The sequence below is a fragment of the Podarcis melisellensis genome, assembly GCF_964234715.1.
Source record: "Podarcis melisellensis genome assembly, chromosome: 9".
Classification (NCBI taxonomy): domain Eukaryota; kingdom Metazoa; phylum Chordata; class Lepidosauria; order Squamata; family Lacertidae; genus Podarcis; species Podarcis melisellensis.
The window spans coordinates 22,678,851-22,696,788 of record NC_138541.1 but is presented as its reverse complement, the minus strand read 5'-3'; the positions used below and the strand labels follow the sequence as shown (position 1 = coordinate 22,696,788).

The 17,938-nt window shown below is 41.7% G+C and overlaps 1 protein-coding gene across 4 annotated transcripts in view; it reads right to left on the bottom strand.

The window, feature by feature from the left end:
• Positions 1-297: 297 nt before the first annotated feature.
• The window catches only part of NPNT (nephronectin), a 61,813-nt gene continuing 44,172 nt past the window's right edge, over positions 298-17,938 (bottom strand). For all 4 annotated transcript variants that reach the window (XM_081925005.1, XM_081925006.1, XM_081925007.1 and 1 more), the window contains 6 exons: positions 16,951-17,073; positions 13,269-13,733; positions 6,726-6,821; positions 5,418-5,516; positions 3,186-3,442; positions 298-1,214 (listed from right to left, as the gene is read on the bottom strand). In XM_081925005.1, the coding sequence (XP_081781131.1) occupies positions 1,119-1,214; positions 3,186-3,442; positions 5,418-5,516; positions 6,726-6,821; positions 13,269-13,733; positions 16,951-17,073 (1,136 nt within the window). In that variant the 3' untranslated portion in view covers positions 298-1,118. The remainder of the gene's footprint in view (positions 1,215-3,185; positions 3,443-5,417; positions 5,517-6,725; positions 6,822-13,268; positions 13,734-16,950; positions 17,074-17,938) is intronic.

The window sequence follows — 17,938 nt, the reverse complement described above, 5'->3', positions numbered from 1 at the left end:
TGTTTACTATTGCATTTTTATTTTCCTTTTAAGCTGCCCTGGGCAAAGTATGGTAGACCAGTCAATAGCTGGAAACCAGTCTGCCGGCTGCTATAGTCTTTTGCTCAAGATGGCCAATTCCTGACCCAAAGAGAGCTCTTTTGGCTTTTAATAGCTGCTGAGAAATGACATTAATGTCAAATGTTCCCTGGCCACATGACTATTAAATTCACAAGAGCACCTTTCAACGCTGTTGCTACCAGTTATGAGTGCTTTTCCTTCCGACATGAGACCATTGATTTGAGTAACTCAATACTGTTGCAGTGAATCTAGCACCCAACTCATCATTACATTTACTTATAGGTGAAGTTCATTGCCACCCTATAAAATTGTCCGCACATGGCAACCTGTGTCGTAAATACTTACTGCATGACTATCATTGTGGGTTTCTGTGTTCTAATCTAACTTGAATGTGCACAGCTGCCACTTAGTCTTACAAATAGATCCTGCAAATACACAACACATATAAATACATTAATATCCATACACATTTATACATAACACAGCACTACGAATATTAAGGGTTGCAGTGCCTACTCTATAATAACTGTCTCTTGTTATTAAGATACAACTAAAGAATAAATGCTATTATATATATATATATATACATACACACTCTCTCTCTCCTTTAAAAGTTGGTGGCAGTAGAACAACAGCTCAGGTTTATTCCTGAGTTATTTTCAATTTATACAGCTGAACCAGTCCCATGCCAGAGTATAAACAGCAAAATGGAGAAACACCCAGAAGTCTATTAATGCAATTGCTGTATGTACTGAAGTCTCCTTTTGATGAATCCTAGGAACAGTTGGTTCTTCTTCATGAAGGATATTCATAGCCATAATCCAGAATTTATGCCTTTATCACATATGCAAACGTGAGCTGGATAACTGTTAATGAAAATCCCCAATATTGGCTTGAGCTTACTTTGTCCTTTATGGAAAGTTCTGGTTTTTTTTTAGATGTAGGTTCACTGGGATTTCATAAAGGCAAGGGAGAACCAATTGTCAGTCCACCATCTCTCTTGGCTAAAAGCCATGGGTAATGTAAGTACATTCTTTTTACCAGTTTGTCTATTACCACTAATGGTCTTGAGAACACAGGCCTTTCCTCAAGCTCACATCATCCAATCCAATTTCCCCAGTTCTTCCTTTTCCTTTCTCGCCTTTGAAAATAACCTGGGGGAGAAAAGTATTTATTTATTTATTAAATTTATATACCGCCCGGTACCCAGGGGTCTCAGGGCGGTTCACAAAATAAAATCAAGATATATAGCCACAAAATACATAATAAAAATAAAGAACAACCCAATAGCCCCCCACTATTGTGAACTGCAACATAGAAAGTTTATTGTATGAACCAAACTGTAGCACAGCTATCATCCCAGCGTAGGAAAATGTGTGTACAGTATCGGTGAAAGACAAGAGGTTATTTTACCATGAACACATAGGTTAGACTGCACCACCTGTATTTTGACAGTAAAATGAACTCTCAAGTCATTCTTTATATGTGATATTGATGAGCCTAAGAAAAAATAAGCAAAGAAAAATATGACTTATATAGCATTTTCTTAGAAGCTGCCTCCGGTAGAGATAGATCAGCACCACTTTGATAATCAGAAAAGGTCCTCCTGATCATGCCACATCCTGCAGAAATACATCACATGATCATATGGAGAAGGGCCTTCTTGGTGGTATCTAGAGTGGACTTTCTCAAATGTCAAATCCAGTATGCTTATGAATACCAGCTGCTCAGAATCCTAAGTGCAGAAAATGCTGCTGTACTTGTAGCAGGGATGCCATATATCTCGGACATATATGGGTTTTGCATGTTGGAAATAGCATCCAGGCAGAATTCCCCAAAATTGGTTAAAATCTCATGGAAAACCCAGTCGTATGGCAACCCATGTTGGAAGTGTTGGGGTTTTTTTGGTGAATTTCCATAAAAATAACTCCAAAACATCTTTTTTTTATTTTTTGGAGATTTTGCATAGAAAGCTCAACAAAAAAGTCAACAATTTTGCCTCCCCTCCAAAGAAGAAGAAGAAGAGGCGGCTCAACAACCAGCTTGTATGCCAACCCTAGGCATCAGGTTGGCTACTCCAGAAAATGGTGGATTAGATTACCTTTGGCCTGATCAAGCAGGTGTCAACAGTGTTTGCATTTCACCAATTCACCAAGGTTTATTTTAAGGCCAGTTTTGCTGCTTCATGGATGTTGCGGTTTGTGTGTGCATGCATCTATACACACACAAATTTGATTTGTTTTATCGTGTCTTGAACCACCCTGCTGTTGTTATAACTGAAGGCGGTATATAAATAAATCAATAAAATAATATGGATAAAATCTAACAATGACTCCAGTTCTGATCATCTGTCTTCTCAATGCATCTATCTCAAACTCTCCAAAGGCACTGATACAATCCCTGCTCTTACAGAAACCGTGAGAACTGCCACCATCTTCATAGCTCATGCAACCTGCGTTTGGTCTTAACTATGACAAAGCCTCTTGTTGAATGGCAACAGCAAATGGAGACATTCTATTTCAGGGAGATCTCTACTTCCTGCCAACATGGCTTTCTCCGAACAGCGAGGAAGTTGATGACTGCTTTTGAAGTACAACAGGAATGCTGTCATCTATGGTAATTAGGAGAGACTGGATAACACATGGGCCACAGGCAGCCATGTGCTCTTGTTATAATCTAGTATTTTTTTAGCTCCACATGATCACAAGGATGAAAGTAGCGAAAGGGTCTGAAACACTGCAAAACTAAAAGAAAACCCCGAATTACTTATAAGCACAGGCACACCAACAAACCACTGTTTATTGCAGCATGAATGTGTGATATGGTTGAGTTCTCTCTCCTCTGCCTTCTTCTCCTCTTGTATACCTGGCTATGGAGGAGTCATCATGGTTTGGTAAGCCACAGTTTCCTGGGACCAAACTGGGAATGGCAATTATTCTATGTCTGGGAAGGAAAGCTTAATTTTTAACTTTTTTATATCATTATTAACCATACCCAGGAATCTCAGGGATTCAAACCCAGTAGCCACATTTTACAACATAACAGTTTAACCCATGTGGAGTTTAATAAAGAATAATATCATTCTCAAGAACTCCCTTTTTCATGCACCCGAGAATGATACTCACACTCTTGATGCCAGATCCTTGCAGACTTATTTGTGTTTGCCTCCAGCCATGACCGCCATTCCTTCCCCAAACTGCTGGTCCGTGAGCCCCTGCCTTTCTCACAAAGACTTGAAGTAAACCAGAATGGATCCCAGACACTTTATGCCTGAAGGACAGACACAGATCCCCAAAGTGACCTAAATGGCCAAGAGGAAGGACCAAGCGTGCAACGTGTCCCGATTTTCCTTTGGGTTCAGAGACAGATAAATACTGTCCTCCTATAATAAGAGAGAGAGAGAGAGAGAGAGAATGTTTGACTCAAAATGCTCATAGTCATCAAACTTAAACTAAAGCACAAGTTGGAAACTTCAGGCTTTCGGGGCAAATGTGGCCATCCAGGCATCTCTACCTGGTGCTCTGAACAGGTCACAACCCTTCACTGGAAATGCTTTGCACTCTGCGTGTTTTAACCTGGCTGGAAGATTGTACTCCGATAATGCCAGCATAATATAACCAGCAAAAAAGGTAAGGTAAAGGTAAAGGGACCCCTGACCATTAGGTCCAGTCGTGGCCGACTCTGGGGCTGCGGCACTCATCTCACTTTATTGGCCAAAAGAGCCAGCGTACAGCTTCCGAGTCATGTGGCCAGCATGACTAAGCCGCTTCTGGCAAACCAGAGCAGTGCACGGAAGCACCATTTACTTCCCACCGGAGCGGTACCTATTTATCTACTTGCACTTTGACGTGCTTTCGAACTGCTAGGTTGGCAGGAGCAGGGACCGAGCAACGGCAACAGGAGCTCACCCTGTCATGGGGATTCGAACCCCCGACCTTCTGATCGGCAAGTCCTAGGCTCTGTGGTTTAACCCACAGCACCACCCACATCACCCGCAGCAAAAAAGGTAGTGTAAGTCAAATTCCTTCTGAATGGAGTTTGGAAGAGGAGTAACTTACCCTAGTGTGACACATGTCAATAGAACTTATGCCAGCTTTCTATAATTCTTTAGTTCTCTTGCTGCGCAAATAAAGAGCAGCAGCAACAGAACAGTGTTAATAATCTAGGACTTACTAGACAATCCTCCCTTGCTTAACTCAGATTGTTCATACATCAGTTGCTTGGATGTATGGCCTGAACTTACTGTCTGAAACTCATCATGGGAGATTCACTTAGTTCTCTGAGTCTTGCTCCCTAGTAAATGTGCATATGATTACAGCCTTGGATTCCCACCCATTATTGTTTTTTTTAAAAAAACAGCATGTCCATATTTGTAAAAATTGCCCCAAACCCAATAAACATGGAATAAGACCCCAGTACTCCCTAGTGTCCATTCCCTTGCTGCCAAGCATGTGGGATTCATCTGAAGTCATTCATGCACCTCTTCCTCTCTGGGATATTATCTGTTCAAAAGTCATCAGCTGCTAAATGAAAACCAGAAGACTGGCACCATTCAGAAGAGCCAAAATCAAAAAGCATGTAGTATCAATCACTTATTTCATGCGGCCTTTCATGCAAGAAGTCAAAACTCTGCTGAATGAGTCTTCGTGCCACATAAACATTAATGTGTATTTCTTTATTTTGATCTCATTTTATTAAGTGTTTCAAAGCTGGGGGTGGAGTTCATGGCAGGATACATAGTTTTTATATGAAAGTGGTAATAGAAAAAAACAATCAAACATACAAAACAATTGCCCTGATCCAACAAGAGAGATCCATGCATGTAAGCAAGTCTTATACATACACATGCAGAGTTTCAGTAGAGATGTCTATCTCAAAGAACATCCTATTTTGAAACATGATACTCTTTTCAGCATTATTGAACTGGCTAGATGTGTCCTGTGTGTCAGAGACACCAGTTACTGTGAATGTCTAGCTGCTTGTAGCAACAAATAGGTGAGAGACCCACATGTTTCTGGGCTTAAATATCCCGAGTATCTTAGGAGAAATGCACACTAAAATTGTGGTGAATTGTCATAAGGAAATTCCATGAAATGTGGTAAAGCAAACTTAAGACGAGAAAAAATGAGAAACCGAGAGGGGGGGAAATTGACACCTGTCAATTCCTACTAAAGAATCCCCCCAAAATAACCTGGAATTGGCTCCACACATTACCTCCCTTCCATAAAATCTTTAAGTCTGGAGTAGAAAATTACCCAACTACACAACTGTGCGGCTGTTCAGATTGCTTGTTTCTTGCCCCTCAAACTTTGGTGATAAAATAGGCTTGAACTAAATCCGAGGAAATCAAGCAATACCTGAGGCATCTTTCACAGGTTCCCAGTGCAAATCATCGTCTTTTTCTTTCATCCACCCACACAGACCAGCATCAAAGTTACAGCTGTGAACCAGAACACCTGCAGATCAAAGGTCAAAAAAAGAGCGTAAGGTCTTGACTGTTGGAGCTGGTGAACTTTTCAGCCTAAAGCTGGTTGGTTAGAATTTATAGCCAATGTTGGGGGCGAGGGGGGGCAGAGTGATCAAATCAGAGAAAGTTGGGCCTATGGATTTTATTAAGGCTTCACTATTGTGGGTGTGGTGTGTGGGTGTTTTTTTTTGGGGGGGGGGGTGAGAACTGTCCCTAGTGCACTTGTATTGCTAGTAAATAAGGCCCATATTTTTATGACAAACACAAATACTAATGGTGACTATGTTTTTCCCAACAGTTCTGTTTGCTGCAGGAAAATACAGCACACACATAGCATCAACAACTGCAGCCTGTAACATAGATTCACTCTGTATTACTAGCAGTTGGAGAATACTGGTAAAATATTATATCTATTTTATTTCATCCCCCCGCCCTTCATGGAATCCAAGGTGACATGTGTATGGTTTCCAGGTGGCCCAGGCTTAGATTCCTGCTTAGATTCAGCAAAGAGGTGTCTTCAAACACTTGGACCTTAAGGGGCTCCTTAGTGCATTTTCATAGGTAAAGCTAAAGGGACCCCTGACCATTAGGTCCAGACGTGGCCAACTCTGGGGTTGCGGCGCTCATCTCGCTTTACTGGCTGAGGGAGCCGGCATAGAGCTTCTGGGTCATGTGGCCAGCATGACTAAGCCGCTTCTGGCGAACCAGAGCAGCGCACAGAAACGCCGTTTACCTTCCCGCCGGAGCGGTACTTATTTATCTACTTGCACTTTGACGTGCTTTCGAACTGCTAGGTGGGCAGGAGCTGGGACTGAGCAACGGGAGCTCACCCCGTCGCGGGGATTCGAACCACCGACTTTCTGATTGGCAAATCCTAGGCTCTGTGGTTTAACCCACAGCGCCACCCGCGTCATTTCCATAGGTGGTACCAAAATGTGTCATGATGACCCCTGTAGCTGGCAGTGATCTGGACACAAGAGCTGGGGACTGCAGGGGCACCAGACTGGGAGGCAGGTCACGATCTGGGCTCAGAGCTTAAAGTAAACGGATCTGAAGGGTGGTGTGTCTCAGCGCCAGATTGCAGGCCAGTTGACTCAAGGATCGCATTGCAAATGAAAGGAATAAAAATGTTGCACGCACACACCATAAGCCAACAAGAAACACAATTAAAAGAAGATGTGAGAACTGTGTTGGCCACCTGGATCATCGTTCGCTTCGTCGTCATCGGCACTAATTCCTCTTTCAATTTCAAATGTTTCAAAGAGATTATTGCTCACTCCAGGCTGGCGTGGAACTGGGGGAAGGAAAAAAAGGGAAGCTATTTAGAAGGAATGAATGCAGAAGATAAGGAAGTAGGCCACTGAGTAATTCCAACTTTAACATTAAATAAATAAGGAGAGAATGCTTTGTGCTCCTGGAAAATTCAATCTATTTAATCGCCTTTCATATGTGGATTTATAGCCCCCACTCAGCAACTTATACAGTAACGTTTATCTGGTTTCTGTCAAAGGTAAGTTGAAAAAGCTCAACGACGTTTTGAACTTAGCAGACTTTGCCCCATAGAAAACTTCTACTGTCTCCTTCTCCTCCTTTCCTATCCCTGACATAGCAATTGTTATCGTGGCAGCATTTCGAAACACAGAGATGCTGCTACTGCAATGCAACCTTTTTAGAGCGGTGGCATCTTAGAAAAAGTAATCAATTTTGTCATGAGCCTTTTGCAGACAAGACCCACTTTCAAATCCAGTAGGTACACATGATTACCAGGTGTGCAGAAATCATGTGAAATGCCTGCATTCTGCTGGCTTGTGTCCAACTAGTTGTGTGCAGGATCTAGTTGCAAGAATCATAGGAAGCAACCCTGTACTGAGTCAGACCACTGGACAGATCAGGATTGTCTACACTGACTAGGTGTAGCTCTCTAGCGTTTCAGGCATCCTGGGGCACCCCCAGCCCCACCCGTAGATTCTAAGGATCAAACCGGAGGCCGTCCGCATGCAAGGGTTTACCACTAAGCTACGGCTCTTCTCTCACATAAACAAGTCAGGTGTGTATTGGTTCACCAAGGCAAAGTGGAGGAAGCTCTCCACATCAACACAGTCCCCAAAGGAAAAGGCTGCTTTAAACCACTCCTTGTTGAAACTGACCAACCACCTGCCATGCAGGAATCTCAACATGCAGTCCCTCAGCCACTTTGAAACCATCCTGGACCCTGCTTAGCTTTGCAATTGTGCTAGTAGTTTTATTGCCCCACTGGATGCAACCTTAACTGGTTAAAACCTTTAACTATGGAGAGGAAATGTGGTCAAATGCCTTTTTGTGTATGTGAATTCTAACTGAAGGAATGTTGCAAAGGATACTACTTGAGATATGGCTTTCATCGAATATACTCTGCACATGAGCCTTGTTGCTTTGTATCTTGAGTGGATTTAACAGGGGAAAGAACCAATAAAGTTATTTCTTACACATCTTCAAAGAAATGAGCTGTGTACCAGAAGATTTACTGTGACCGCTGTACAGTGGTATCTCGGGTTACAAATACTGCAGGTTACAAACACTTCAGGTTACAGACTCTGCTAATCCAGAAATAGTACCTCGGGTTAAGAACTTTACCTCAGGAGGCCCCATTACCTAAAGTGGTACCTCAGGTTAAGAACAGTTTCCGGTTAAGAACAGACCCCCAGAACGAATTAAGTTCATAACCAGAGGTACCACTGTATAATCATAGATATCTAGCCATGTTGTTTTAATTTTTTTAAACTATTCTATATGACATCTGAATGCCATTTTATCCCCTTATTATCTCTGCACAGCATGTTTGGCTTTCAAAATAAGGTTGACAAATAAACAATACAGCCATTGTATTAATACAAGTTCGCCTTCATTTAATAAAAGCTTTCATTGCTCTTCATTTTTTTTAGTCTCCCCTTAGACACATTTTTGTTAAAACTGAAGGCAGAACTAATTCATCTGAACACATAACTCTAACTTTGCAATAAATAAGGATGGATGGGGAATCCTGTGACAGATCTCCCAAAATATGCACAATTCATATAAATTAAAAGTAGGTGACAAAAATCCTAATGAGAAACTGTTTAAATTTCCCATTTATTTCAACCTATTATGTTCATTAAATGTAATTTTGATGTTTTCTGCATTCTTTGGCAGAAGGGTGGAGTTCTGGTGGAAATGCTTGGCTTGCTAGGGCAACATATTAATTCCAAAAAATTAACAAAAAGTAAATAAAGATCTCTAGAAAACAGGAGTGCCAAGAGGAGGGAGTGGGAACAGAATATTTTGAAGGGCTAATTAAAACCAATTTTTCACTCTGCCTTTTAATCTTGAACGCTTTTATCTATTTGCCAGTGGCTGAATTTGGTTGGGAAAGAGTTGCATTGTGGTAAGCCATGATTAAGGGTCTCGGTTTCAAGTTGATTCAATGGGGCAAAAAGAAGCTTACTCAATGCTGTCAGAAAACCTGAGCACTAAATATCAGCCACAAGATTAAAGAGAGTGTTAAATTAGGACTTTCTTGAGAGAGAGGATGCAGAAAAGGAAACATAACCACCCTATGAGCTAATAGAAAACTCATTGTCGACTGCTGATCCTTATGTACTCAAAACTGCCATCTGCACACCAGGAGGAGATATCAGCAGGCCTCAGGAGAATGGCAACACTGAAAATCTTTAAGACAACACAAAAGCTTAGTGAGTGGGATTAGTGGGCATGGAATGCTCATTGAATTTAGAATTCAAAGTCCTGATTTTGACCCCTAAAGCCTTAAATGGCTCAGGACTGCAGTACCTCAAGGACCGCCTCTCTCCATATGAATTGATCTGCATCCTACAATCATCATCTGAGGCCCTTCTTCATGTGCCCTCTCCACAAGAGGTCCAGTGTGTAGCACATGAGAACAGGCCTTTTCTGTAGTGGCTCCCTGTCTGTGGAATGCTCTCCCCAGGGAGGCGTGCCTGGCACCTTCACTACATATCTTTAGGCGCCAGGCAAAAACATTCCTCTATAGCCAGGCATCTGGCTGATTAAACAAACCATAGCCTTTTAAATGTGTTTGTGGGAGGTGGGTGTTATTGGTTGCTGTTGTCGTTAAGATATTATTTTGTATTTTCATTTTGTATTTTTATTCTGTAAACCACCCTATGATCTTCAGGTACACTAATAATAATAATAATAATAATAATAATAATAATAATAATAATAATTGGCCAAGGACACATCTCAAATAAAACTCCCCGAACTGGTCCAGACTGAAGGCATGAAACTGAAAATGTAAAGGGGACAGAATCTAAAATCCTTCTTACAGAGATTATCACTAAATGAGTTATTTTATCTAACACAGAGTATTTAGTAAGAAATTGTCTAGGCAATTGGGTTTTGAATACTGTACAGAAGGAAAGATTCCCATCACATGCCCTGCACAAATTTTCTGTCTAAACTGAGAGGGCACCTGTTTATTGTATCTTTATATAAAATTAACTACAGTGCTAGTTTTGAGCTTATGTTGTATCTTCCTATTATTTAACGGTTATGATTTTTTTTAAAAAAAGATTTATGCACTGCTAACAGGGTCCTCAAGGCAGTTTGTAGCAAAACATGATTATAGTATTAACATTAAACTAAAAGGAAAATCATAAAACCCACTATTAGTCATCACCAATTAAAATAGCAAAAAAAGACAAACAAAACTTTTTAAAAAATCAAATAAAAAGAGTTGCCCAATTAACCTGCTCAAAAGTACCTGCAGAAAAGTAGTTGCCTTTGATTGTCCTTCTGCTCAGGGCAGTTTCTGTGTGTTGGGGTTTTTTTCCTATTAGCCAACATGCTTTTATCCTGGACTACGTCATCGACTGTCAGGGACAAGAAGATCCCTGGTAGTTGATGTGCCCTTATACAGTGTGCCTTTTAATTTCAAGCAATAATCTTGTCAGAAAAGAAAGCAGGGTGTGAGCTGAATAAAAAATATTTTCTAGGGGGGAAATCACTGCTCTGAATTATTTTGGTCCAAATTACACAAAGAGTTAGCAGTTTATTTAAGTAGTTTGTTCAGGACTGGGCACAATCCTTCTTGAACAAAAAGCAACTGGAAGGGGGCAACTGTTCTGGAAAGTTTAACTTTCTCCTTTACTGCTACTTGGAAGTCGCTTGGCTCAGTTGGTTAGAGCATGGGGAGAGAGGGAGAGAGTGCCTTGCCATGCAATATCCACCTAAAACTTAAATTTAAAGCTTTATTTCATTGTCCACGCTATTTTTCAAAAACTGCCCTCGAGTTAAGTTAATAAAAGGCAACATAAACTGGCCCTGGGCTCTCTGGAAAGAAAAAGGCCTCAGGGCAACCACCATAGGAATGCTTAACAAATCGTTAGCTTCCAGAGAATGAAAGGAATCTTGTGTGCAGAACACACAGCTGTGCCTTTGCTTCCATGTATATCAACTAAAGGATAGCATTTGGTTAAAATTGCCTTGACTTGCATATATCTGTAACTCAGAATGCCAAGGCATGCATGCTGAGTACCTGACATTTCTGCAAGGATGATATGTGGTGTTTGCATGGCACACCTATCACCCTATACTCCTTACACCCATATGACTTCCTTAAGTACTGGGCAATTTCTTCCAAGTATCCTCTCTCACTTGCTCCTTTCTATGACAATTCCCTTTTCCTCCACTTTCTTCCTCTTTTATGTAGGTACCCTCAGACTTAGAACCTGCAAAAGGACAAAATTCCAGCCAAATGGGAAGATGGGCTGCTTTTTAGAGGTGAACCCTTAGAACAGGGGTAGGCAACCTAAGGCCCGTGGGCCGGATGCGGCCCAACTGCGGATGCAGTGGCGTAGCGTGGGTTGTTAGCACCCGGGGCAAGGCAAGTAATTTGCGCCCCCTAACCCGTGGATTTGCGTCCTCAAACCCGTGGATTTGCCCCCCTAACCCCCAGATGTTGCGCCCGGTGTGGCCGCCCCCCTGCACCCCCCACGCTACGCCACTGCGCGGACGGTCCAGGAATCAGTGTGTAGAATGTGTCCTTTTATTTAAAATGCACCTCTGGGTTATTTGTGGGGCCCGCCTGGTGTTTTTACATGAGTAAAAGGTGTGCTTTTATTTAAAATGCATCTCTGGGTTATTTGGGGGGCATAGGAATTCATTCATTCCCCCCCCAAAAAAAAAATAGTCCAGCCCACCACATGGTCTGAGGGACAGTGGACCATCCCACAGCTGAAAAAGGTTGCTGACCCCTGCCTTAGAACCTGTGAGCACTCCATGCCACCATGCTACCCTGGCTGCCAATCACACTGTGGCTTTACTGCCACAAGCACATTACAATATAGACCACTTGAATGGTCAGCCAGAGCGTTGAAAATACTTTTATCTGTACAAATGTACTTATAACTTATTCTTTTACAGTGATACCTCAGGTTAAGAACTTAATTTGTTCTGGAGGTCCGTTCTTAACCTGAAACTGTTCTAAATCGGAGGTACCACTTTAGCTAATGGGGCCTCCCGCTGCCACTGCACCGCCGCCGTATGATTTCTGTTCTCATCCTGAAGCAAAGTTCTGTAACCTGAAGCGTCTGTAACCTGAGGTACAACTGTACTTGGATACATTAAACTAAAAGATGCTTACAACACAATATTCTTTTCCAAAAACAGACAGAAAGGAGGCACTTTTTAATAATGCCAACACAGAAGCAATATTTTGGTCACACTGCAAACAGTGCCTGCATGAGCACCCTTGAAATGAATGGGAATTGCAATATGGTTTGTTTCTTCTGTCCCAATTTATCAAGCCTTCATATCTGCAGCATGTACTTAAAAGGAACAGATATCAAACCAGATAGTCGTTTCAACAAGGGGAAGAGCTTAACATGCCTCAAACTGTGCTGCTGGGAGTTGCTGAAGCCAAGCCAAAATCACTCCCAAAGCCATTAAGGAATGCACTTGTCCATCTGCCATAAGATAACAAAACACACAGACTATTTTGCTCAGCAATGCTCCTGTTTATGAGGCTGAAGAGCAAGACTTGTCCAAATACCAACCCCAAGCTCTATAATTAACCTCAGCCCTGGTGCTATAGATGAAACAGAGTGCTGGGTATTCCTTGGCAGGCATGCTGAAATGAGCAAGCCAGCAAGTGTCATCTGCGGCATGAAGTAAACTTGGCATAAAAGTAATACAGTATCAATACAGCTCTCCGAAATATACTTCCTCATACGAGGAGCATCTTTACAGCACCACGAGCTTTAAACGTGTCTCCTTTTGGTGGGCACATTCCATAAAGCAGGAATCAAAAGTTATTTTTAATTTGATTTTTGCAGTTGCTTAGCAATAAATACCGAGGGGATGACTCTGTGAATTCATGGATAAGAGCATTGTGCCACTTAAAAGTTTGCACTTGAAAATAGAAATGGAGCCAATAAAGTCACCGCTTTATCTATTTCGTGTCCCTCGTTTCATTCAGTCGTAAAGTGGAAGAAACTTTCCATAACACAGCAACCTGCTCGATTTGTTGCCTTCCAGATGTTTGGTTAAATGCTTTCATTAAAAAAAAGCATTTAACCAAAGTCACAGTTGATTTACCAGTTGATTTACCAGTTTTAGTTATGGCACAAGGCCCCCCCAGGCCCCAGTTATAGCTATGTACAGTTTTGTGTGTTGCATGAGACTTCAAATGTTTTTCATGTACAGAACGGCAAGGTTCATTGATAGAAAAAGATTCAGTGGTACTTACTAAAGACATCTCCTCGCGGTTTCTGAGGATCGATTGGTATCCTGTTGTCAACTGTGAATCCCTGCGGAGCTGTGGTTTCACTAGGAAAGTGCAGCGGCTCTTTAGTTGTGAGTCGTGGTGTTTTTGTCGTTACAGGCTTAGGCGGAGTTGGAGGTGGGGTCGGGGGCCTTGTGACTGGTGGGAGTCTTGTCACTGGCTTCAAAGCTGGCCGTGTGGTTGCAGGCTTGGGTACAAACCTGGTAATTGGTTTGTGTGTTGGCCTCGTGGTTGGTTTTGGGGTAGGTCTCATTGTTGTCCTGAAAGGAGGCCTCGCTGTAGCTGGTGGATTAGGTGGTTTAATGGGATGCCTCACACCACCAGTTTCAGGTATCCTATTTGTCATGCCACCGCTGCCTTTAGGAAAGGTTGTATTTCCCTTAAATACAGTATGTGGGCCAGATGGATCAATCATAACTTTGGGAATAGCTGGAGGAAAAAAGCACATGGATGATGTTATCTCTCTATGCAAAGCATACCAAGGACACAATTGAAATATTCGGAACTTATGTTTGCTTCATGATTATATGAACAGCATCGCATTACTCACAGCATTTGTTAATACCAGTTCCTTTCCTCCTCTCTTTTACTTTTGAAATGTGATTGATATTATTGCTCATACACACCCTTTCATAACAATGAGAATATTGTGCAAGGTTCAAGCTGATCAATGGTCCCCAGACTTTATTCCCATGGACCACTTGAAAATTGCTGAGGATCTTGGTGGACCAGTTATATATTTTTTTTCTGCCTGTTGCAGCAATTGTAACGCTCTGTGCTAGACGCTGGTTTTTCATTATATTTTTATAGACATGCTGCAAACCACCTGAATGAAGTTTGTGGACCGCTGGTCAACCGCAGACCACAGTATAGGACATGGTCTTTTCAGGGATGTGTTTGAAAACACTGAATCAAATCTGACACAACCAACACACTCAAGAACCCACAAACTGAGCACATGAAAAGTGTACATGAATACCTCTGAAGTGAAGGAAAACTATAGGTTTTGAAAAACTATAAGTACAAGACTATCTGGCTGAAATATTAAGGTATTTGTTCAGGGTAGGGTGAGTTCTACATATATGAATTGGCCTAAGCTGCAGTGCCATAAGGTGTGAATTGAGTCTCTGCTGCTGAAATGTGATTCTATACTTAGAAAGAGTTCCTCTGTGGTTTCTGTAGGCCTAAATGACCCATGTTGTGATATAGCCCCATCCCACCAGGATAGTCTTGCATGACAGAGCTAGGCTGCATGGTGGTGCTTGCTAAGCAACATCAATACGCTGTAGCATTGGTGCAGGGACTCAAACTGTCTCTGACCCTACTCTTAGGATGTACACCAAAACATATTGGAACACTTCTATTACCGTATTGGCTTGAATATAAGCCTCATTCCCCCCCCCCCAAATTTGCAACCTTACAGTATGCAGCCAGGATCATGGGGCAAACAGTGCCAGGAGAATGGCAAAATGGCGCCCACCCCGCGCATAGTCCCCGTCTTCTCCCCCAAGGCCAGGAAGGGAGAGAGTGAGGAAGGGGAAAGGCCACTGGCAATGCAGCTTATATTTGGGTATTTCTTATTTTTATTTTCCTTTCCCACCCTCCCAATTTTAAAGGTGTGGCTTATATTCGGGCCATCACGGTACAATCTGTGTCTCCCATGTCCTTGGCATTAGCCACTAGAAATGTGAAGCAAGGCTCTGGAGATTCACAGTGCAATGTGACAATTTACACAGCAGGTTAAGTCTAGACTTTGTATTGTGTCTAACAAAGTTCCACTCAGAGTCAACCCATGTTCATTAATTTCAAAGGGTCATCTTTGGGTGATGTAATCGGGATTGAAGGGAGGACATTTTTAGCAGCTTCTTCCTAGCAAGTTTAACATGTGCTTTTGTTGTAGTTTATAGGCTTCGTCTATAAGGTAAATACAAATAGCCATCTAGCCTTGACATAGAACAAATAATCTTTTCAGATGACTGAGACACTTAGTGTTTGAAAAGCTATAACGACATCCTTACTTCCCCACAAAAATGAAGAAACCCACAAAGGAATTATTGTTAAGGAAGAGGATTGATCATTTGCTGCAACCGTTGCATTGGTTATCTGTCATCCAAACATCTAAAGGTCTAAGGGTTGAAGCCTCACTGCATTAGGAGCGGTACAAAGACAGACAGAGACCATCCCTTACCCCACATTTCCCTCTGATATGCCATCTCAGAGAGAAGCACATTAAAAGGATCCCGTTCACCTCTGCCATGCGCCTCAGCTGAGCCAAAACCCGTCTCATTTTCAATAATATCGAAAGCTGGTGAAAGATTTAGCACTATCAGCAAGGCTATCAGTCGCGTTCTCGAAAGAAAGACATCTTTGAAAATCACCTATTTGGATCCATCAAAGTCTTTCATGCAGGTTGACGGACCAAGTCAGGTGTCTGTGCAGTCCAACAATAACCACACTACCAATCTTGTTTCTTCACAATGACAAGCAAGCACGTTTCTAATTCACATGCGGAAAATCCCTCCCAACAAGCAAAGCCTAAGAAGCCAGAAGCAGCTTCTCTTGCACAGATACTCAGATCTCTCTTAAAAGCTAGTCACATGCTGTCAAAAGCATGCAGGAAACAGAAGTTACTATTTGCTTCTATAACTTTATAAACTCTCCAACTTTACAAACTCAGAGGTGACTGTACCATGCAAAGTCCCTAAAGATTTCAACATGCTTCAGACAACAGGAAGGAGTAATTTGGGGAACAGAATTTACAAATGCGGATGTCTATAAAGACATCTTTAAAGGTTTTCTTCCTTTCTCCTGTGTTTCTTGACATATAACTATTTTCAGCGAAAACAGTGAACATACCATGCTTCCTTATACTGAATCAAACCATTGGTTCACCTGGTCAAACTCTGTCTTCTTTTCAGGTGGCCTTACCTCTCCAAGGTTTCAGGCAGAGGGCTACCTGCTACCTTAAATCCTAATTATAAAGCATTGAATTTGGAGCTTTCTGCACATTCTGCCACTGAACCTGACCAGACTCCACTGGGTTAAGCCAATGACTTCCAAATGTTCAGTTAAGATCAAGCTATAACTATATGCTTCAAGGGAGGCTTGCTGAAATGGGCACTGAGGCCCTGAGCTGCGAAAAGCAACTGATAGTGCAAAGTAGGAAAATAGCTTTCAACTCAAAGAGGGACTAGTGCGTACATGGCTGTGGAGGCTTCTTAAGAAAGACCACATTGCTTAGTACTTGAACTCTATAATGAAATCATAGAGACGTGTGTGATCTGCTGAAGTTAACTACTGAGAATTACAATTTTATGCAATGCACACCATGACAGGAAAAGCATTAATAGCAGTCAACAGGAAAGGCTTAGGCAAGCAGACCATATTCCTAAGAAAAGCTGCAGACTGCAAAACATTAAAACAATTAGAGCAATGTACAGAGATGTAACTGCAAACTACGACCACTGGCTTTTCATTCTAAAAACGAAAAGTGCTTGAGGAAATTTATTTTTACACTGGCATATCAAGGCTCATAAAACTTTAAATACACTATCCATTCCTTCAAAATTAGATGAGTGTGATGGCACGAGGATGCCTGGCGATGTTTCGGGATTTGGAATTCAAGAAGAAAATGATCATTACGTACTTATGCAGTTCATTCCGTCACCTCTGTATCCTTCTTTACATTTGCATTTGTAAGATCCCTGTGTATTGTAACACTGTGAAAAACTCCCGCACTGATATTGGCCAAGTGAGCATTCATCTATGTCTGAAACGAAAAGCATTGCATGAAACTCGTGTGATAGCAATCATAGGGCACATTTTAAAACTGAACATCAATTATCATTCTCTTGCTTGCTGAAATAGTGAAGCAAATCAGGAATAGGTAATCTGTGGCCCTCCAGTAATTGATGATCTTCTATTATCTCTGACCATTGGGCATGCTGGCTGGGACGGATGTGAGTTGGAGTCCACCAACATCAAGGAGGGCCACAAGCCAGGATTTAGGTTTAAGCTACTGGAGGTAATGGGGCCCTTTATATGTCCAGCTGTCCTTTGTCAACAACAAATTGTCACTGTTTTTGTTTTTGTTTTGACGAATATTCAGTATGCTATATGGTAATTTATGGGCGCCCTGTATATAGAAATGAGCAAACCAGTGATATTTTAGGGAGCAGGCTAGCAGGCACGGCCTATTACAGTGGTACCTCAGTGGTACCTCAGGTTACATATGCTTCAGGTTACATACGCTTCAAGTTACAGACTCCCCTAACCCAGAAATAGTGCTAATAAGGTTAAGAACTTTGCTTCAGGTTGAGAACAGTTTCAGGTTAAGTACAAACCTCCAGAACAAATTAAGTACTTAACCCGAGGTACCACTGTACTTACATCATAGGAGCCTACACAACACAAAATACTGTTGCTGTATGTAGGTTTTATTTTATTTATTTTTTTATCTTATATTTTGGAAATGTACATCCAGGTTTTTTTCCTTTAAATTTTTTGGGGCCTCCCAAGAGAGTGGAGCACTAAGCTATAGCTTGTTTAGCTAATACGTAAATCTGGCACTGGCCACAGGTTTCCCATCCCTGAAAGAAATTGTATTTATATTTTAACATACTGAAACACCAATT